This window comes from Papilio polytes, unplaced genomic scaffold, assembly GCF_000836215.1.
Source record: "Papilio polytes unplaced genomic scaffold, Ppol_1.0 DF822067.1, whole genome shotgun sequence".
Taxonomy (NCBI): Eukaryota; Metazoa; Arthropoda; class Insecta; order Lepidoptera; family Papilionidae; genus Papilio; species Papilio polytes.
In genome coordinates, this window is record NW_013527137.1 from 5,946,480 (window position 1) to 5,969,351 (window position 22,872).

General features: G+C 33.4%; 1 protein-coding gene and 1 non-coding gene across 2 annotated transcripts; both read left to right on the plus strand.

Moving 5' to 3' along the window:
• Window positions 1-677: 677 nt before the first annotated feature.
• Window positions 678-22,469, plus strand: LOC106106895 (cell division cycle protein 20 homolog; the record flags this gene model as incomplete). Its single annotated transcript, XM_013287554.1, has 9 exons — window positions 678-701; window positions 15,474-15,584; window positions 16,010-16,190; window positions 18,659-18,819; window positions 19,500-19,654; window positions 20,250-20,463; window positions 21,241-21,442; window positions 21,724-21,852; window positions 22,333-22,469. Coding segments are annotated over 9 exons (1,314 nt in total), but the record flags the coding sequence as incomplete, so codon positions are not given.
• Window positions 1,465-1,538, plus strand: Trnat-agu. The gene has a single exon. It is a non-coding gene; the product is annotated as a tRNA-Thr (tRNA).
• Window positions 22,470-22,872: the final 403 nt, after the last annotated feature.

Here is a 22,872-nt window from a genome sequence, read left to right on the forward strand (position 1 = left end):
AAAAAGCCCTACACTTGCGTCACGCTTTAGGCTATATATTTTATCGGCATTAAACTTAAGGGGTAAATATTTTGGATAAAAACCCTAATGTAGAATAGAGACCATAAGTTGCTGCCAACATCAAGGAAGCAAGGTTGTCATCATATCATGTCATTTTGACAATTGTAATCGATAATTTGACAAATGTAAACAATAAAATAAAATTTTCATAATTACATGCGGATGAAGCCGCGCGGGAACAGCTGGTACTTAATATTACAAAACCACTGGGCCGATTTAAAAAATTCTTTTACGGCTAAAAAAACTATATCTTTGTAGATTATATTAAACATGTAATAATTATTTTATTAATATTCGAATAGAAGTAGTCTTCAATGATGTATCAAAGATCATATTACAATTTTCGGCTTTGAATCATGTAACTCAAACGAATTTAAAAGAAAAAAAGTTGTCTATTGTCAATTTTAATAATAGAACGTGAATCGGTACTGGCACAAAAAGCAAACAATAAAAAAGAAAAATGATTGAAAAGAACGTCGCGAGATTAACGAATGATCACAGAGTGAGATGCACGTATTGCCCCTCTCCCTCTAACAATAGGCGAATGGTGCATCAGATGAAATAATTTAATAATCTGTAGATACGTCATTTGTTTACCTTGAATACTACATAAACGAAGTCTTCAAATCCAGTGGTTTAAGGTAACATTTATTAATATGGTTAAATTATTTAACGAATCATTCAAGTAGCGATATCGGCTGCTATCTTCTTAATTTAATCCTGACAATTGAATAACATTTATTCTGATTCCAAATACAAAAACAGTTGCCGAACGTTTGTTCAGAAATTGTTGCCTAACAAAGTTGTAATAAAAACATTATTTTATTTTAGCCGGTGCAATAAAATGTGACATCGTTTCGTTTGCGCGCATTCGATGATACCTTAGTTTTTTATAGTCATACGAAAAAGGCAATGGTTCGATTCGTTCGGCCACCTGAAAACGTTTGTATTGTGTACCGGATATAAAAAACGGTGAAATAATTTTTAATCTATGAATTTCATTTAATCATTTTAATTAATAATAACCTAAGTTTTATAAATTCAAATACACCACTTCTAGAGACAATAATTGAATAAACAACTCTAAAAGATTATAACAAAGCTGTAAAGTATACACAGCGTGTAAACCTTTATAGTAATATTTTAATATGTAAATAACTAGGATAATGTCGGTTAATTTAATAAAATTCTTAATTCTTGAAATCTCTCCCGCGTAGACAATCTGTGTTCTGTTGTAAAAAAAAAAAGCATTTATAGACAGACAGAGTAGACTGCATTCAATCTTAGAACAAAATATTAGGAGTTCTGTAGCAGATGAACAACATTTATTTTTTTATTTTTTTACAATATTAAAACAAGAAGGAAATGTTTATTGTGTGATTTTTTTTATTCTTAAATGTACGCGGCGCCGTGGCTTAGTTGGTTAAAGCGCCTGTCTAGTAAACAGGAGATCGCGAGTTCGAATCTCGCCGGGGCCTGTTATATCATTATTTTGTTGGTCAGTAAATCATTCGGTATTATTTAAAGAAACAATTTTTATTTAACACTAGCTTTCGCCTCCGACTTTGTGCGTGCATTGAAAAAAGCAAAAGTAAGTAGCCTACGTGCCTTTGTAGAGTAACGTCAAAATCTTTGCCAAATTTCTTCGAGATCCGTTAACCAGTTTAGGCTACAAACTCTAACATCCATCCATCCAAACTTTCGCATTTATAATATTGGTAAGATAAGAAGTAATCTAGTAAGATAAAAAAAATACTTTTTATATAATTATTTACAGTTGAAATAATTTCTCACTTACTTTTAATTTATTTCTATCTCAACATCGGAAACTAATAACTAAAGCAACTAAGGAAGTATGGAAAAGCACATCTGCGTTCGCCGGTACAATATATTTAGAGTAGATGACAGCTTCCTGCGGTTATCGCTAGATGTCGCTACAACGTTGATATAGAAAATAACACCGGTTTAAGAGCAAAAATTATGAGCACAGAAACACATTATATGGATTACGGAAGGCGTGATATATAATTCGTTTGCTCTGTTGAATATTTTATGAAATGACTAGCTTCCGCTCGCGACTCAGTCCGTGTGGAATTAAATAAAACAAAAGTGTAAGTAGCCTATGTGTTCTTCCAGACTAACAAATTACATCGAAAACCGTTCAGCCGTTTAGGCGACAAACTCTAACATTCATCCATCCATCTTTATAAACTTTTGCATTAAGAGGGGGCATACACCTTTGACTAAACTATCGCACAACTGTTGTGCGATTGTCGATTGTTTCGCAGCAAATTCAACAGTAGTTGCCCAACCAGCCGTGAAATGGAAACAATTCCGTGTTTCTTCTGATGAAAGTGGTGCCGGAGGCCTAATTTAAGTCCCTTTCTCTTTACCACCCTTTTCTTATATGAAGAGGATGGGAAGGGGAAGTGGATTTGACGGTGGAGGAGATGCATAGGAAGGGGAAGTATCCTCTTAATGTGCGTCTCCTCCTCCGTCGTATAAGGGTAGGCAACGCAACTGCAATTGCGGATGACTATAGGCAGAGTCGCTTCGCCATTTTGGCGGATTCAGGTGGCCGCTTGCTCGTTTGCCACCTTATGTTATAAAACAACTAAAAATCTAGTATTGTACCGCCATAAGAATAAGAATCAAAGCAAGACGCGACAGCTTAGTTTCAGAAGTGTTTTTATAATATTAGTAAGAATTTCAACGTATTGTGAACAGAATTGTAAAAGTATAAATAAGTTAATATTCTCGCCGTTATCTGAACTGAGAACTGTATCTAACTCATTATGTTTAGCAGAGCGTTCGTTATGCTAATGATGGCTGATGTTAATTAATACAAATAAACTAAGGCCTCTTAAGTATTCTGATAATCTACTAATTCTATTTTAATATGCTACTTCTATTAGGAAAGATAAACTTTCGTTAATCTAATGCGTAGACATTTTATATTCATCTAAGATTGGTCAGTTTCCCAGCAATTTTTAACCATTCGTTATTGTTATTGGTTACATAGAATTATGAAATGCGTTTCCGAACTACGTTACTTGAGTTTTACTTCTTTGAAACTGCTCAATCTAATGAGTCAATAGTTAATCATACTAATATTATAAATGCGAAAGTTTAGATGGATGTTTGTTAGAGGTAACCTAATTTGCAAAGTTTGCCTAAACCGCTAAACGGATGTCGATGAAATTTGGCATGAATGTAGATGATAGTCTGGAAGAACACATAGGCTACTTTTTTTGTTTTTTTTTTTAATTCCACGCGGACGGAGTCGCGAGCGAAAGCTAGTGATAGAATAAATGGAAACTTCAGAAACACAGCATTAAAGTAATAAATAACCAGTATTCGATAATTTTTTTCAAATACGATTATTTCATATGAAAATACCATGTGGAGTATTTAAGTTTTATAACAACAGCATAATTCACGCCCGTAATTCAGAAGGGTAGGCAGAGACAAAGGACGTCCATCTCACTTGGTATATCTCGTATTTACTACTTCTCCATTTATATATAAATACATACATATACATACGCAAATTTTTGGTTTAAAAATATTAGTATTTTTTAGTTAATTAACTAATATTTTACCATTCTAACTAAGGAATAGGCTAGAATCTTCGACGGACAATCCGTACCCCTGACTATTATTATTGGCGCTTACATTGGTTGCTATGGCCTAGTCACTCTAACTTAGGGTAGGCTCTGAGACCCTCCGTGGGACGTATCACTATACGTCCCTAACTGTTCTCCCTCTCTTCTCCCTAACAGTTCACTAACTGGTGATGATAATTCTTTGCTATTCATTGTTTCATGTTAAAATTTTAAGTTTGACCATAATCTTTACTGTAGATTTCAACATCAAACCATTAATACTAACGGTATTATTGCTTTTTAAAAAGGATTGCATATAAGAAATTAAATTTGGAAACATGTGGTCACTTAAAAGGACAAGATATAACTTGTTATAACACATAAATGTAACGGTAACAAGCTCGTTTCTCTCCCTGCGAGTGCATGTTTAAATTCTTTTTTAACGTTCGATAGTCGCTGTTCGCCAGGGTTTTATAGTTTAAACGGTGAACGTGTACACCATAGACTATAATATAGTCATTAACACGTTTACTGCGGCAAGTAAAATCATAATTTTTTATTTTGTGCGGCGGCGGGTCAAAATGCGCCCCCAATGATATTTCCGACAGTGCGTGTTAGGTCTTTCTAGACCCACCAGCGTTAGGATAGATTATATTGCTATAACTTTGTGGAAACAATGTATACATTTTATGTAATGTATACACCTGAGATAATCGTTTCGCACTATCAAAAAGGACGCAGCTTATGAATGTACGTAAAAGGTTTCTTTTTATAACTATGCCTTCGTTTACACTCACTGTCTTATTATTTGTAGGAAGAGGCGGAATTCGTCTCGTTGCAATGAATGAGACAATTTTTATGATGTGGACCACCGCGGATTAACGCGACTGTACATGAATAGGAAAGATTGAAGGTGAGAGGTTTACCATTTGCCGTAAAGATTGAGCAACTGTCGTCGCCATTTCATTCAGCCATGCCGGCGGATTCAGGTGGCCGATAGTTTGCAACCTTTTAATATAAAAAAAAAGTACGTGCTATTTGTCTAAATAAATATATCAAACTAAACAATCTAATTTAGACAAGCTACAGTAGCTTGGATGTAAATGTTATATTGCATTTTAAAGTACACTGATATTTTATGATCGCAGTAATCAGTCCTACTGGAAGTGAGTTAATTAAATTCATTTGTTGTTATAAAGCAATAATTATAAATTCGTATATTTTATATTTATTATGCAATTACCCTAAAATGTTAAATCATTCTAGTAATTATTTTAATTAGTAAATGGCTTAAAACTTTAACGATTGTTTGTCTGTTTATTTAGCAATATCAAACAATTATATACTACTACCTTTCGCCCGCGACTCCGTCCGCGTATAATAAAACAAAAGTAAAGTAGCCTACGTGTTGTTCCAGACTGTCCTCTACATCCATACCAAATTTCATCGATACCCGTTCAGCCGTTTAGGCTACAAACTCTAACATCCATCCATTTAAACTTTCGCATTCATAATACTATGATTATACTACGAGTATTTAAATCCAATAAATTAACTAAACGATGGATATGAGGTACACATTCGCTTATGGCGTATTTCCTTTAAATAAATTTTATAACTACATATTAAGAAAATATTCTAGAACTTTCGACTCATTGATTGAATTCGCCCGTGTTGAATTTAAAAAATAATTGTAACCGGCTAGTAGTTTTTTTCAATTTTAATAGATGCAATAAACACAAAAATACAAATCGTTAAACTTTATAATATAAGATATAGATGTACAGATATGAAATTCCAGTTTTGTCTGCGGTTTGGAGTTTTGTTGTGACAATTATCCATACATCGTATGAATCTAAACACTTAGGTCTTAATAAACAGTCTAACTGTACAGTTAAATCTGTGTACACACGTTTGAACTGTACAGTACTTGAATTTACACTAGAAAGATATATTACAAGATACGTTAAACCGTATTTAATATTGTCAAGTTTGCGTCGGCGTTCCTTAGGATGCATTGCGATCTGTCAAATTGGCAACACTTTGAGTGAAATGTGTTTTACATTGAAACTGGCAACATTTACAACTTAAAGGTGATATTTGTGACAGTTAACATTAAATTAAGAGTTGAATTTCGTGTCTAATATTATGTTACAAAACTGGATGTTGTTACAATATCTATACTAATAACATGAAGAGAAAAGATTTGTGGATTTGACGGTGGAGGAGACATAGGAAGGGAAAATATCCTCTTTATGTGCGACTCCTAGGTCGATTTAGGCTAGGCAACGCATTTGCAATTGCGAATGACTATGGGCACCGGTCGCTTTGCCAATTTGGCGGATTTAGGTGGCAGCTTGCTCGTTTGCCACCTTTTTGTATATAAAAAAAAGATTTGTATTTTTGTATGTATTGAAATAACTCAAAAAATACTGAACCGATTTCAAAAATTCGTTCACCATTCAGAAGCTACGGAATCAGAAACATAGGCTAAGTTTTTATTGTGTTTTTATTATAACACAGGCGAACTAGCGACCGATAGCTAGTATAGCACATAGAGAATGATAGTAAAAAAATCTAATAATATATTTTAAATTCTTGAAAATGAAAACTGAAAAACATTTTCAAGAAGTAAAACGGTAAAATATTATTGCTTTATCTATATAGTTTCATGTAAGGTTATATACTACATAAGGAGTAGACGTGACATATTTGGCAAAGTGTAAATAGCGAGTGCATATTGCACATTACAGCCAATCAGAACACAAACGCAAACGTCCAATCATGAAGCGTTGATACTTTCTATTCCATCGATCGCATTCCTAGTTTACTTATACACACCTACCAAAATGGCGGCGTTATGCTTCGGATAATATCGTTAATAATCTATAACTATACTAATATAATAAAACGTAAACACACTACTTCGTGGCGTAGGTCAGCAATTACAGAATTTTTTTGAATAACTCTTTCTTTATCTATACTATTATAATAAAGCGTTAACACACACTACTTTGTTGCCTAAGATGTCAGCAATTACTGGATATTTTTGAATAATTGTTTTCTTAATAAAAAGCCCTACACTTACGTCACGCTTTAGGCTATATATTTTCACGTCACTAAACTAGGGGGTAATTTTGACCCATGTAAACAACAAAATAAAAACAAAACAAAATAAACTTTTCATAATTTTATGCGGATGAAGTCGCACGAGGACAGCTAGTTCTTTTATAAAAAGTCCTACACTTACGACACGATTTAAACTTTATATTTTCACGCTATTAAACTTAGGGGGAAATAAATTGGAAAAAACCTTCATGTGAAAAAGGACCATAAACTACAACCTGCCAACATCAAGAAAACAAGATCGCCATAGTACTCTTCAATACAAAGGATGTTCAAAAATCGTGTGTAAAATCACGAATTCGTATTCCAAAAATATATTTTAATTGACGTTTTTCCTCAGTCTGTACTTTCAATGGTAGACGTTGTGGGATCGTAGTTCTTATATTTGCAAAGAGAAAAAGATTAAAATGTACGCATTAAAATACTGAGATAGTTCGTGGTTTACACAAACCTTATCTTGGTTTATCTCTTTTTGTGTAAAATTTATATTTCATACACCAAATCTATCTATAACCTTCTTAGGCCTAATCCTACCATGGTAACTCACCACATAGATTTTAACTTAACCTTGTACATTTACGGATCCGAAAGATGTATTTTGTATTCGTTCTTATATTTAAAAAAAAAACAATACACAACGAAGCAAAGATTTCTCATACTAAATCAACACTAAGGGAGATAAATGATAATATAAGATGGTTTACCTAAACTAAACTATCGCACAACTGTTCAATCTCGATTTTATTCGTATGAGCATATAAGTATATGCCCATACTACTCGATTTTCAGTTGTGCAACCAAACAGTTGAATCAGCTACAAAACAATTGACAATCGCACAATAGTTGTGCGTGCGATAGTTTGGTCAAAGGTGTGCACCCGCTTTTACTATTCTCAATAGCAATAACTAGTAAGTGAATTGAAATATGCAATGCCTGTGTTCACCAATGCGTGATATTAACACAACACTTTCGTCCCTGTTTTGCCTAAAGATCATTATGCCTATGCTAGGAGCATATCTTCCATCTACACAATTAGTGAAATTTGCCTATGTGTGGAGTAAAATAATCATATTTCCTACACATGACGTATTTGTGATATTCATAACGAAAATCCAATTTTTAATTTTCTATCCGCCTAGGTGTCCACAAATCTGCACCGTTTTTGCCTGATTTTTATTTTGAGGATGATGTGGCAGTTACTATTAATCATATAATAAGGCTATTAATCATATAATATAGAACAGGATCACAGATTATAGAGTACAATTGTAAAAAAAATTCATTTTCCATTTGTTACCAAACTATTGAAACCGGCTTAGTTTACTTACTTATACATAAATTATTACGACTTCGTCCACTTCATATTAAGAAATAATTTAAAACAATTACTAAATATCAACGCGTCCGAATAATTAAATTGTTAGTTAGAAAGAGTGATTCAATTTATTTTTCATGTCATAATTTATTTATTAGCAAAAGTATTTAGTTTATGGGCGGTAGTTTTCGCCATTAAACTGCTTTGGCGGTTTGGCGAAATCGTATATTTTTGTAATAAACTTAAGGTACTTTGTAGACTAGCGTCAGACAGCGATTTTCTTTGGGCAGCATATAAAAAAATCAGCTACCTACCTTGAGTCCCATTAAAACGGTCCACGGTTCCGGAAATTAACGAAACAATCGCGGCGTTATAGACACAAACAAGAATTTAATAAAAAATGTTTTACGTTATCAGAAACATAAATGCATCAAGTTAAGAAAAGAAATTTCTCTCGTTGAATAATATTTTTATAGGCATTTGAATTTTATTAAACGTATAAATAACATTTATTAATAAATATTTTGGGACTAAATCCTTGCAGCCAGAACCGTTATCTTCAATTTTAAAAACTTCATAATTATAAAATAATGATGCAGCTAAAATATCCAGTTTTTGTGTGCGATATAAAAATTATGTTCCATCTTATAAATATGTAAATATATTACATAAATACTCTTTTATAAAACACATCTAAGTTTGCTAAGTTATTCGTTAAAGAAATACAACCAACTTAAGTTTATGTAGCGTAAAATAAATTAGAATCCTGCATAAAACGGTATTTTAGAAAATTTGAAATTTAAATTAGCAAAATCTTAACATAATTATATTATTACTAGGAATTATAGCAACTAATCATTTGGCATATTTAAAAAAAATATTTCTTATAATAATAATAATCATTGTTAAAAAAAAAATTAATATTATCAGACTTTTCAAACTAAATAAAAGCATCGTATTCCGCACGAACGATTTAACGACGCAAATAAATTATAAAATATTTTTTTTAATAGAGGTCACTTCTAAACAGATTAACAAATATCCTAATATAGTAAACACATCAATATTTAAATAGAAAACCTTGTTTCATAAATAAAAAAGAAACAACACGAATTAAACCATCACTAAAACTAAATTAAGACTTACTTGTAAAAAATGCTGTTTAATTACGTTATCACAGATGCACAACACATCACATGGTTTAAAAAAAAAGTAAAATAACACTGGCACATGCACAAAATTTTGTCTTCACATAATTAAAAAGAAAAAACGCGACGTAAGACATTTTCCATCTGACATCTGGTCCGTGGCAAGGACGTTCGTTCGAAAAAAAAAGACATCATGACAGAGGTCATTGCACCCGAAAAGCTCTCGGAGCGTGAATGAACTATCGGATATATTTATATCAGTTTGAGGTTAGGATCAACGCGCGCGCTCAGCTCGATGTCGCTGCAGCGAATGAGGAGACTAAGAACTATTTCAAACATCTTTTCTCTAATCCTTTTCTGCGCTAGCGCAAGTGTGCGTTTTCTAAAACAAGTGCACACCCGTGTGGTACAGCGGAAGTAAAATTAAACCACGAAATTGGTATTAATTAACTAGTTATTCAACATCCTAGTTCACCGCACACCTTATTAATTGAAATCTAAAATTAAAATCAGTCTTCAAATCTCTCCGATCATAGATACGATTTAAAATACTAGCGGTCGCTCGCGACTTCGTCAGGCTGTAAAAAGTAACAAGTCTGTAATATTCTTGCACATTTCTGCCTTCGCATCAACTACTATAAAAATCGACCTGCCGATTTCGGAGATTATCCGGCAGATACTCTGCCTTGTGGACAGAGATGCAAAAAAAATCTCTTTTTCAGCAACACATCATAAATTGTTCACGAAATGAGATTTTTTTTTCAATAATAGATACAGATTCAATATTTTTGTACGTATAGATTACTTCTGTAGCTAGTCTTGTTACTTCCTTGACGTTGATAAAGAAATTCTTCATCATCATCACCAGCTCACTATACATCCCCACTGAGAGCTCGGAGTCTAGCCTAAGTTAGGGTAACTAGAAGTTAACCATGCTGGCCTAATGCGGGTTGGTTGACTTCACACATATCTTTGAATTTCTGCGGCGATATGTGCAGGTTTCCTCACGATGTTTTCCTCCACCGTAAGCACGTCGGGTAAATTATGTACATATGAAAATTCGAAAAATCGAAAATCATATTGGTACATGGTAAGATTCGAACCCTAGACCTGTAGATTACAAGTCAAGTGCTTAAACCACTGAGCCACCGACGCTCTTCTTCTTCTTCTACTCAATTAAGAAATTCTCAATTGTTGAAAGTTATAAGTGCAATTAAAACACTTAAAAGTATACATTTCTGTATACAAAAGCATATATACATAATAATTAAATAAAAAATAAAATGAAATGACTTTTGTATCGATGACAAACCTTATTCGGTATTAAAAGATTCCAACTTTATTGTGGCTCGTGGTTAGCAGACGGCGCACGTTGCGCAGGTGACTGCCAAGTGGCGACGCAGTTGCACAGCAGACACACGTTTGTGCCGTGTATCCTCGTTTAATAACATTATTCCATCTTTAAAAAATTACAAATCAAGATTTATATGACACTAGCTTTCGCCCGCGACTTCGTCTGCGTGATATTAAAAAAAAATAATAAAAACGTAGCTTATGTTACTCTCTGATGGTGCGGAAATCCATGGGCGTCGTTGACCACCTTGGTGTTCACGCCGCTCGTTTGCCCCCTCTTATTATAAAAAAAAACATTAGTATAGATTTAGATTTACTCCTCAAACTTTACAGAAATGAAGAACAAAGTGTGTATCATGAATATTTGCATGACCGTTGCGAGAACTTATTCGTAATAGTCGTCACATTCGTGATAAGCAGAAAGGAGTAAGTCGAGCACCCTGTATACATGTAAATATACCATGTATAAATCAATTAATATTGAAACGTTTTGATATCTTGTGTTCTATAAATCTGAAATTCGGATTTAAAGCTTGGCCATTTAACATATTTTAATGTTCTTTCGGTATTCAGTAGTTACACTTTTAACGTGTTGTTGATGTTAGAATCATGGGTAATATAAAATAATTAAAAAAAATTACGCCTTAGTTATACGTTTCCGTCCGTATTCGGTTACAACAACCTGTGTCTGCCAACCCCATATAGGCTGACATTTATGTTACGTAGTAACCACTCGTTCGGCTCTAGCCCATAGATAATGTAAATAAGTTTAAATTTTTTCTCGACACTAGAATGTCCACTCCATATGCAAATAAATTTGACTTCACTATTTTAATTCTGAATGAATATGTATTAACGTGAAACCTGTCCGCGTTAACCGATGTGGTTTTCAATAGGCTTTTTTATCGGAAATAATTTCAGATAAGCGGTGAATTAAATATACACAATTATACAATGCTTTTACTTAAGGCTTTCGTATAAAATGTATTTAAGAAATACAAGCATGCAAGCCATTGTAGTCACAGGTCAAATAGCGTTGATGTCTTTAGTTCTGTTAGAAATAAAACGTAATGGTAGAAATTATTAAAAAGTTTTCTTAAACAACTTAATTTAAATTTACTAGTTTGTTTATTTTTTATAAATGAATCCAGAAATTAATTTTTATGCTCTTTTTACATATTTGTAATGATTAAAAAGTTATTTTGAAAAACATTGTCGAGGATCTCTAATATTTTTATACGTTTAACGAGGTCTTTGTAAGGACATCTCAAGTACTATTTAGATAACAATCTCAGTCTATGTAGGGCATATACTTCACGCTGAGACGTGATTAGTAATATCCGATAGTACGGCACAAAAACATGAACAACTCGGATGCAAAGAATCACTAACAAGCCATTAGAAATAATTTAACATGTTTGCACTGAGTACAGTCAGCTCGATACATATATATGTCTAATGTAATAAAACGTAAAAACACACATCTTTGTTATTTAAGGATGTCAGCAGTCAGCATGCTTGTTTTTTTTTTAAAGCTGGGGGCTTTTAGGTAGAAGTTTATGACACGCATTATGCTATTTTATTTGAATTTTGTTTCATTGAGGGGCGAGTTGTTAGGAAATAAATGTCATATCAAAGTTTTGTAAATGTATACATACTTGTGCAGCTGACTGTACACGTATTAAAACTATTTCCGTTTATAAATGAAATAAAAAGGATAATAATTTATAATGTTTTTCTATGATATGATATTATGTTGCATTATAAAAAAGTGTCCTTTCACTGGGTGATAATAACTGACTATTTGACGTATAACCGTGTCATAAGCCAGCTATAAATTCTTTATCCATAGAATTATAATGCGTAATAATGTTATTAAATACAAACCGATATTAAAATGCCCAGGAACTATACAAGCTGTGTACATTTATCACTTTTAGAACAGCATTAACTTTGAATATTAAACAACACCCTGTAATAACAGTGTCGTATGTTATACCTAAAGGTGGGTTCCCGCGGTTTCAACACCTGGACAAAAAGATATTGCTATCTCTGATATTTTAGTAAATGTAAGAGGGATAGCAATACACTAATATAAGTATTTCGCAGTGGAAACTGACGGTAAATAATTTTATAGTACAATAAAAACGCTAGAATAGAAATTAACACACCTCGATCGTGTATGTAATTTTCTTAGATGATATCATCATCAACCTGCCCTATCCCTATAGAGGGTCGGCACACTCATCCATACATCTCTATCAGCAGTCATACCTGAATTCACTCATGCATAACCTCTTTTGCACAATCCATACTTTCTTCCGTCTTCCTCTACTTTTTGACCGACTTCCCAAAAGAAGGAGGTACTCAATTCGTCTGCATGTTTTTTTTTTATTTTATTTTTTGTAACCAAAGACCACATTAAAATCTTAATAATTTCTTGAGTTATCAACATCTCGCATAATATGTCCACCACGAAACTTTTGTATCCACTCCTAGTGCCAGTCAAACTGTCTAATTTAAATATTAGACTTAGAGCTTTGACTAAACTATCGCAGAACTGTTTAGTCTCGCTTTAATTTCTATGATCTTGTATGGAGGTGCGCACACTATTTGATTTTTAGTTGTGCAACTAAACAGTTGAATTGGCTGCGAAACAATCGACAATCGCGCAACTGTAAGATGTTTAGTTAAAGATGCATATCTTATATTAAATGTACACTAAGGGTTTTAGTACCTATAAAGCAACTTTGTATTTATCGCATAGTGATGTTTTAATTTTATTGTAATTGTACAATTATAATTGTACCGGTATGACACAAGGAAATTAATTTCATAACTATTTTTTCTGTTTTTTATAAAAATAGATAAAACACCTGCATAGTGTGTACTCCCCTTAATTTCAGTTCGCGTGCCTACCGCATCTAAATCAAGGATACATAAGAATCTATCGCAGATTAGAAATAACAGATAAACCTCTACACTTCAGCGTTAGATAGATCATTGGTTAATTTATTGATACATTTTTGTTAAATTAGCAGTTTCCCAATTGTTTATGCACAAAAAATAACCTTCATAACACCCGCACACAACATCTACATTTCAATAAAATTCCTGTCAATATCTGGCCAACCGTTTCAAAGATTACGTGGAACAAACACGGCTTTACAAACACTCGATAATTAAAAAAAATTATCGTTTTAAGCATATATGCCATATATAATATACATTTTTGTATTCAATACTAGCTTTCGCCCGTGTCTCTGCGCGGGATTAAAAAAAAAAACAAATTCAAGTAGCCTATGTGTTCTTCCCGACTATCCTCTACATCTATATCAAATTTCATTAAAATCCTTTCAGCCATTTAGGCTACAAACTCTCAACAAATATCCATCCATCTAAACTTTCGCACTTATAATATTAGTATGAAGTATGATTACATACAAACAATAATTTTGAGCGTGCAATTACGTTACCAATAAATTAGGTTAATACCAAAAGAAATAAAAAAAAACATCCGAAGTTGTAGTAAATCGAACTATTTATCCGTGTTACGATATTTCCACAAATGACTACCTTTAAAATATAGACGGACGGCCATATTAACAATACTTGTAAATTACTCTAAACACGCACAAACGCAAAAATATCGAACTTTCCGTTGTGACGGCTAGTAAAACACTGAGCTTGTTGGCGACTGAGCTTCAGTTTCCTAATATTTTCATAACAATATTGTTTTAAATAAAGATAAACGTATTGATAAATAGCACAGATTAACAAATAACTTTTAAGAATGCAGAATACATCAAAAATAGTTAAAAAGCTAACATCCGTAAATAGAATAAGGTAAAATAAAAATAAATAAAATAAAATAAAATAAAACACTATTTATTGACCATAAAAAATTTTTAGAGAACACAACTTACAAATCGTGATCAAACATCATGAACAAACTGATAAAATAAACATGTTAAAAATGTGGCAACACTGCGATAGATTAAACTGTGCTGTAAAAAACTTAAAAAAAAAGGTAATAGTTACTAGAATAATTACAAATTAATGTTAAAATGTTGATTAAATTAGTAATAATTAATATTTTTTTTAATGCGTAATTTAGTACAACGTTTCGTAAATCGAGATTACCTTCTTTTTGAGTTACAGTTACAAAAATGACTATTGAAATGTGAAGGTAATTTAATAAAAGTATTGTTGACGAGCGCCCATTATTGAACCAACATTAATGTATAGTGTTTAGAAAAATTACATTATTATGGATAGATATGTATTCAATATAAAATCTGTAAGTATTTTCTTAAGTATTAATTAAATCTTTATTATATTTTAACAATAAAATCTTGTTTCTCGAATACTCACTTTAAAATTGACAGGCGTAACAAACGAGCAAGCGACATATTCGCCGAAATAGCGAACTGACAGTTGCCCATTATCCGCTTATATTGATACGTTGCCTACTTTAAATGACAGAAGAGGGAACGTACAGAGAATATTTTCCCATTTTTATTATTTGTTAAGCTAGCTCTTGACCACGATCTCACCTGAAGGAAGTGACGATGTGTTTTTCCCTTTCTTTGCGCCCCCTCCTCTGTCAAATTCACATTCTTTGCACAAAATAAAACGGAATTAAAGGAAAGAGGAATAAACTAGGCGAGATGTTGTTACAAGTTTCTCCAATTATTTTTTTATTATAATATCTGTTAAACACTTTAAATAATTATAATTTGTTATTGTTTAAAGAACTACGAGGTAAAGTTTGTATTGTTGTGGTTGGCACATCTACTAAGACTTGCGTTGTACTATTTTTTTGTTGTGCTATTGATTATTTACCCTAATAAATAAATATTACAGTGTAACACGGGCCGGTGGCAGAGTGATAGGTTTGTACCAGCACGTGAAGCTGTCGAGGAGAAGCGCAGGCGCAACTCGTGGCCTAAACCTACCAAAAGCTGTGATCTATGGGTAAAGTATGGCTATTTTCTTATCTGAGTAGGTAACCCATTACATTGTGACCTTCTGGGTTTAAATTGAAAGACATTCAACAAGACAAAATGTAAAAGCCGCCATACACGGATATCTCCAAGCAGTCGGCTTTCCAAGTTTTAATGGCGATGGTAAACTGCGATTTTTAACTGCTTCGCTAAAAGCCGCACTATGACTGTTTTAATTGGTCTTTGTTTATTAGTAGTTAAGGGCCTATCCCACCACTGGCTGATAGATGGCTCAAATAGCTTTAAAATGAAGACACTGTCAGATAAAATGTTAGCTGACACTTAGGGCCTGTCCCACCATTATGATTTGTCTCATAAAAATTCAACGTGTAAAATATGTTATGGCAATATCAGATTTTGTTCCCTATCTTCAAAACCCAGTATATTTGTTCACAGGACAGCAATTACTTGCAACAAAAGAAACACGCAATCCTCCTCTATAGCGTGTTAGGGATCAATGATGAATTAAGTAAATATCAACAAAAGTGCCCAGCTTGGCCGTGTGCGCCGCGACAGAGGAAATATCTCTCCCCTGCCGACAGTATCCTAGACCTGCCTCGCTACGGTGGGGCTGATTGTAAGTATTACATAAGCTATCTGTACCATTTATAATTAACTATATTACTCCCTGATAACGTAGCTTTCTAATGGCAAAAAAACTTTTGAAATCGGCTCAGTAGTTTTTGAGTTTTTTCAATATACACAAAAATACAAATCTTTACTCTTTACAACCTTAGTTTAGAAAACCAGCGTTGAAATTACTTTTGCCAATTACCGCCTATCTTTTGCGACATTTACCTTGTTTTCTATCTGTAGTAAAAGTGTTTTAATTTTTGTTTCTATTTCTACTGTTCCCGTGCGGCTTCATCCGCATGAAATTATGAATATTTTTTTGTTTACATTTGTCAAATTATCAATAGCAAATGTCAAAATGACATGACATGAAAAACCTTGACAATCTTGCTAACTTGATGTTGACAGCAACTTATGGTCTCTTTCTCACATTAGGGTTTTTATCCAAAATATTTACCCACTAAGTTTAATAGCGTGAAAATGTATAGCCTAAAGCGTGACGCAAGTGTAGGGATTTTTATTAAAAAAAGAATTAATCATAAATATGCTGTAATTGCTGACATCTTAGGCAACAAAGAAGTGTGTGTTTACGCTTTATTATAATAGTATAGATTTTTAATTAAACCCTAGTTATAATGAGATTACGTAATGCGGAATAAAAAGCGATTAACTGAACGATATGAACGAATTGAATGGATGAACGAATCGCCTGCTCGTTCGTTACGAATGCTTAATGTAAAATATTCAATTTATTTTCCTTGCCCTTTTATATTAGATATGATTAAGAAAATTTATTGAGACATTATAAAAATGGTTGTTGCGACCTTCAAGTCTATGAGAGTTACATCTAATTGATATCGATATCTACTATTTGATAAATATATTAACATTCGATAACGTATGTTAAGAAAACATCGTACAAACTACACTTCGAATTGACATTAAGAATTTAAAGATAAAAATGTACATTGCAGACTAATGTGTACATTAATTTAATGTTTAACAGCACCTGCTTCTCATCAAAAACATAATTAAAACTAACATACTAGCTGTTACTCGCGACTTCGTCCGCGTAAAATTAATTTTTTTTTTTTAAAACATAAGGTGGCAAACGAGCAAGCGGCCACCTGAATCCGCCAAAATGGCGAAGCGACCGCTGCCCATAGACATCCGCGATCGCAGATGCGTTACCTATCCTTATCCGACGGAGGACGAGACGCACATAAAGAGGATAATGCCCTTTCCTATGCATCTCCTCCACCATCAAATCCACTTCCCCTTTCCATCCTCTCCTTATAAGAAAAGGGTGGTAAAGAGAAAGGGACTTAAATGAGGTCTTCGGCACCACACTCATCAGTCGAAACACGGAATTGCTTCCATTTCACGCCTGTCTTCTGTGTGGTCGTGGTACTACACCGGGCGTGCTGGCCCATTCGTGCTAAGATGTTAAAGCGAGCACTACCACTGTTAAATAATAGAAAATATACCCTATGTTACTCAGATACATTTTTATAATGAAAGAATTTTTAACATCAGTCCAGGTTTATAAAATGTATATAAAAATACAAATCTTTCCTTTTTATAATATTAGAATACATTATATATACAGAAATAGTTTTACGAAATATAGGAGTGCTGGTAAATTTTATTTCCAATAAAAATGTGAAAACACAATCTATACTATTATAATAAAGCGTAAACACACACTTCTTTGTTGCCTAAGATGTCAGTAATAACAGGATATTTTTTAATAAATCATTTTTTAACAAAAAGCCCTAAACTTACGTCACGCTTTAGGCTATATATTTTCACGCCATAATACTTAGGGGGTAAATATTTTGGATACAAACCCTAATGTGGGAATGAGACCATAAGTTGCTGCCAACATCAAGGAAGCAAGATTGCCATAGTAAGGTAATTGGTATTTTGACATTTGCAATTGAGAATTTGACATATGCAAACAATAATTTACAATTTGATGCGGATGAAGTCGCACGCGAACAGCTAGTCTTAGATAACTTTAAAAACATTTTTAGTAACAACCATAGAATAAATGTTATTATTCTTTTTTAATTTTCTCTTGTAAGTTAGTAAGTAAGTCTCTAATGTTTGTAAGTATAGATTAACCAATAATTTAAAAAGCCTTGCCTATGGGGTGCCTTAATCGACTTTGTTACACCACTGTCTAATATTCAAATGATTATAATTTATTTTTTGATACTCTCTAGTTTACTTTTGACCGACTTCCCAAAAGAAGGAGGTACTCAATTCGTCTGTATTTTTTTATAACAAAAGATGGAGCTTATAATTTTGTAAAAATGTGTATTACATGTGACAAGACTGGGTGGCACTTAACAACGGATTTAATACCTTTTAGAGAAAGTACCGGTGAACAAAATTTTGTTCAGTATGCCTCGTCTATATATATTTTAAAAGTCTTTGAGTTTATCTTTGTTCAAGGGCTAATTTTAGTTCCAGAACTTCTTGATTGGGGCAGCGATAATGTGCTTGTGGCAGCCCTAGGACGCATTTACTATAAATGGAGTTGGAAAACGCAAAACATCATAAAGCAATCGAGAACTACTCACCAAACTATGTGCTGTAAATTCCATCCCAAAGCTGAGTATCTTGCGGTAAGATACCAATACATAGATTGAAAATAATACGAAAACTGAATTTAAAAAATGCAGAAAAAGGATACCCGAACACGATATCTGATATTTCATTTTTATTAACTTTATAATTATAGCTAATGCTATCTGCGACGCAGTCCGCATGGAGTTAAAAAAAAAGTAGGCTATGTGTCATTCCAGACTATCTTCTACATCCATGCTTAATTTCATCGAGATCCATTTAGCAGTTTAGGCCACAAACACTAACAAACATCCATCTAAGCTTTCGCATTTATAACTAACTGGCTTACGCCCGTGACTCCGTCCGCATGGAATTAAAACAAAAGCGAGTAGCCTTTGCGTTCTTCCAGACTATCCTCTACATCTTTGCCAAATTTCATCGAAATCCGTTCAGCCGTTTAGGCTACAAACTTTAACAAACATCCATCCATGCATCCAACTTTCGCAATTATAACATTAGTAACATTTTGCCCGCGACTCCGTCCGCGTGAAATTTAAAAAATATTAATAAAGAAATGAAAAAATATAGCCTATATTACTCACAGATAAATAAACTTTCTAACGGTGAATGATTTTTTAAAATCGGCCCAGTAGTTTTTGAGCCTTTTCATTTCAATCAAACAAAGTTTTCCTCTTTATAATATTAGTGTAGATATTTGTTGTAAGTATTTTATTTCCAGTTGGGAACAACTGGCAGCAGAGCTGAAATTCACGACAACGAGCTATCTAAATGCATGAACTACAGTTACTGCAAATGTCATGAGGTTTTAGAACAGAATACTAAGTGCGCCATCACAGCCTTCGAATGGAGTCCAACGGGCAATTCTTATGTTATGCAAGTATACATTTTTATATCCATCTATACTAAGATAAAGAAGAAAGATTTGTATTTTTGTATGTATTAATAACTCAAAAACTACTGGACCGATTTCAAAAATCTAGCACCATTAAAAAGCTATGTTATCACTGCGTAGTTTTATTATTTTTTTAAATTTCGCAAGTAAAGTCGCCTGCAACAACTAATATTTAAATGAAACAATACCAACATTCATTAGTATATTGTAAGAGCGGGTGCACACCTTTGATTAAACTATCGTATAACCGTTGTGCGATTATCGATTGTTTCTCAGCCAATTTAACTAAAAATCGAGTAGTGTGCGCACCTTCATATAACCTCATAGGAATCAAAGAGAAACTAAACAGTTATGCGATAGTTTAGTTTCAGGTGTGCGAACGCTCTAAATGAAGCCTTAGTAGCAAGTAACTTAAGCATTTTAGCTTTTGCTCGACAAATGTGATGATAAAATAGATGGGAACTTCAGAAACCCCGCATGAATCTTTTTTAACGCCCGAGGGAATCTGGGCTTAATTTCGAATACAGTTACATCGTCAATACGTATATATTTTTTTATCTATTTATTTGTTTTCAGGGGCTGTTCAGAAGGTAGAATAAGATCGTTTACTAACGACTACAAATCATTGGCACAGAAAAAAATAAGTAAAGTTGCAATATTGCTGCTTCGAATATCTCCGGATGCTCGATTTATCGCCGTGACGTCAGTGCTGCAAGATAATATATACCTTCTATGCTGGCCTTCTTTTGAACTATACTCGTCACTGGGATCGCCTACTTGGACTGTTAAAGTAATTCTTTATATATTACAAGGTGGCAAACTAGTACGCCATCTGAGTTCGCAGAAATGGCGAAGCGACTGCTGACAAGACATCCGCAATTGCAGATGCGTTGCCTGCAATTAATCGACAGAGGAGACGCACATAAAGAGGATATTTCCCCTTTCTATGTATCCTCTAACGTCAAATCTTTTATTCCCTTTCCTCCCTTTTAATAAAAGTGACCAAAATTAGGTCACCGGCATCAATTAAATATTTTCATAAGATATACGAAAGTCGAACACCAACACGTCCGTAGAATCCTAGATGTGATATGTGTTTCTAAATTCAACGTGATTAAGAGAGGGCGAAGAACTTTGGTTGAACTATCTCACAAATGAAGTGCGATTGTCGATTGTTTCGCAGCCAACTCAACTGTTTAGTTGCACAACTAAATCGAGTAGTGCATTTCCTTATAAGCTCACAGGAATTGAAGCGAGATTAAACAATTGTGCGTGAATAAATGTAAACTAGAACCATTGATAAATTCTTCTTTATTAATTGATAAAACACACAAACTATTCACATAAATTGATAAAAAGGCTTTCAATACAAATAAAATATGGTTACATCGCTCACGTCACATTTTTCTCTTCATCCGAATTACGTTCCTTAATTAAAAAATATTTTCTATGGCTTTCTTAGCGGCCAGCGTGATATTTATTACTTATTGCTTGACCAGTGCGTTAGTTTAGTCAAGTGTCTGCATTGTTAAAATCTCGGTCTAGTACCAAACTTTTTAATTCGCAGGCAATGAATTGGCATCCGTGGCGCAGCGCTCTGCTGGGCGTTGGGACGGTGACCAAAGACATCAACGCTCGTATCCTCATGTGGGACGTGCCCGCCGGCAGTATCTCGAATTATGGACTCAGCGATAAAAATTATTATCTCGACACCATGCGATTTAATCATAGAAGTGGAGAACTCGTTATTAGCTTGTTCGATCCTAGTGGTAAAATGATTTTGTTATATTTTTGTAGACAAAAATATTATTCATTATTAATCTATATTTCTGTACTATTACAATAAAGCGTAAACACACGCTTCTTTGTTACCTAAGATGTCAGCAATTACAGCATATTTTTGAATAATACCTTTTCTAATAAAAAGCCCTACACTTACGTCACGCTTTAGGCTATATATTTGCACGCCATTAAACTTAGGGGGTAAAGATTTTGGATAAAAACCTTAATGTGGAAAGTCGACTTTAGTTTTAATTATTTTTCTTTGCAGTGGCATTCGGAAATTCTCAACTGGTGGTGTTAAGTGATCACAATACAGCAGTGGACCACTGGGGCGACGGCAGAAAGTTTCCGGATCGAGTCCGATACATGATCTTCAACCCTGAAGGAACATTACTAGGTAATTCAATATATTAGGTACATTAAAATTATTTACCAGGTTTGCTAATAAAAACATCAAATCGGATAAACATATTATGAGAAAAAAACATATTTTAAAATGCACGAGACGTACTTTTGACTAAACTATCGCACAACTCCTTAGTCGCTATAAGCTTGTGGAGATGCGCAAACTACTCGATATTTAGTTGTAACTAAACGGTTGAATTGGCTGCGAAACAATCGACAATCGCACACACGTTGTTGACATCACAACAAAATTACATATTTTTGAACAACTAATATAATTGTTACTAGAGATACTAATTTAAACACTGAATTAAAGGTCCCGCTAGGATCGAGCGCTAAAATCAATCCTTAATGACATTGACAGCTGTCAGTTAGAGATGTGACGTTTATACCAATAATCTAGTGTTGTGCCAATTCTACAGTTCGGTACTCTTCTTAACAATACATAATTGAGATTTTTTTTTAATTTCAGCTTCAGCGACATCAGCTGAGGATTTAATTATTTGGAAATTCCTTCCAGAAGATAAAAAGAGGAAGAACAAATCCTATAAATTCACGACGATGCCCGTCTACTTAGACATTACCACTATCGGTTACTCAGTTAGATAAATAGATTTTAAAATTATATTTCTTGCTGTTAATGTATGTATATTTTCAATTCATGTAATTATATTAACTTATTGGTTGGAAATAAAATTTGCAACTAACATTTTAAACGTTTTGATATATAGACTTCTGTTAAAGGGCTTATTAGTAGTTTTACATCTTGTAAGGGCAGCTGCGGTCCCTCTGGCGACGCCAATGTGACATGAATCGAAATTAAAAAAAAATAGGATTATTCTATAATATATAACAAACTAGCTGTTCCCGTGCGACTTCATCCGCATAAAATTATGAAAATTTTATTTTATTGTTTACATGTGTTAAATTATCAATTTCAAATGTCAAAATGACATAACAAATGACAAACCACCTTGCTTGCTTTCTTAATGTTGGCCGCTTGTATTTTATG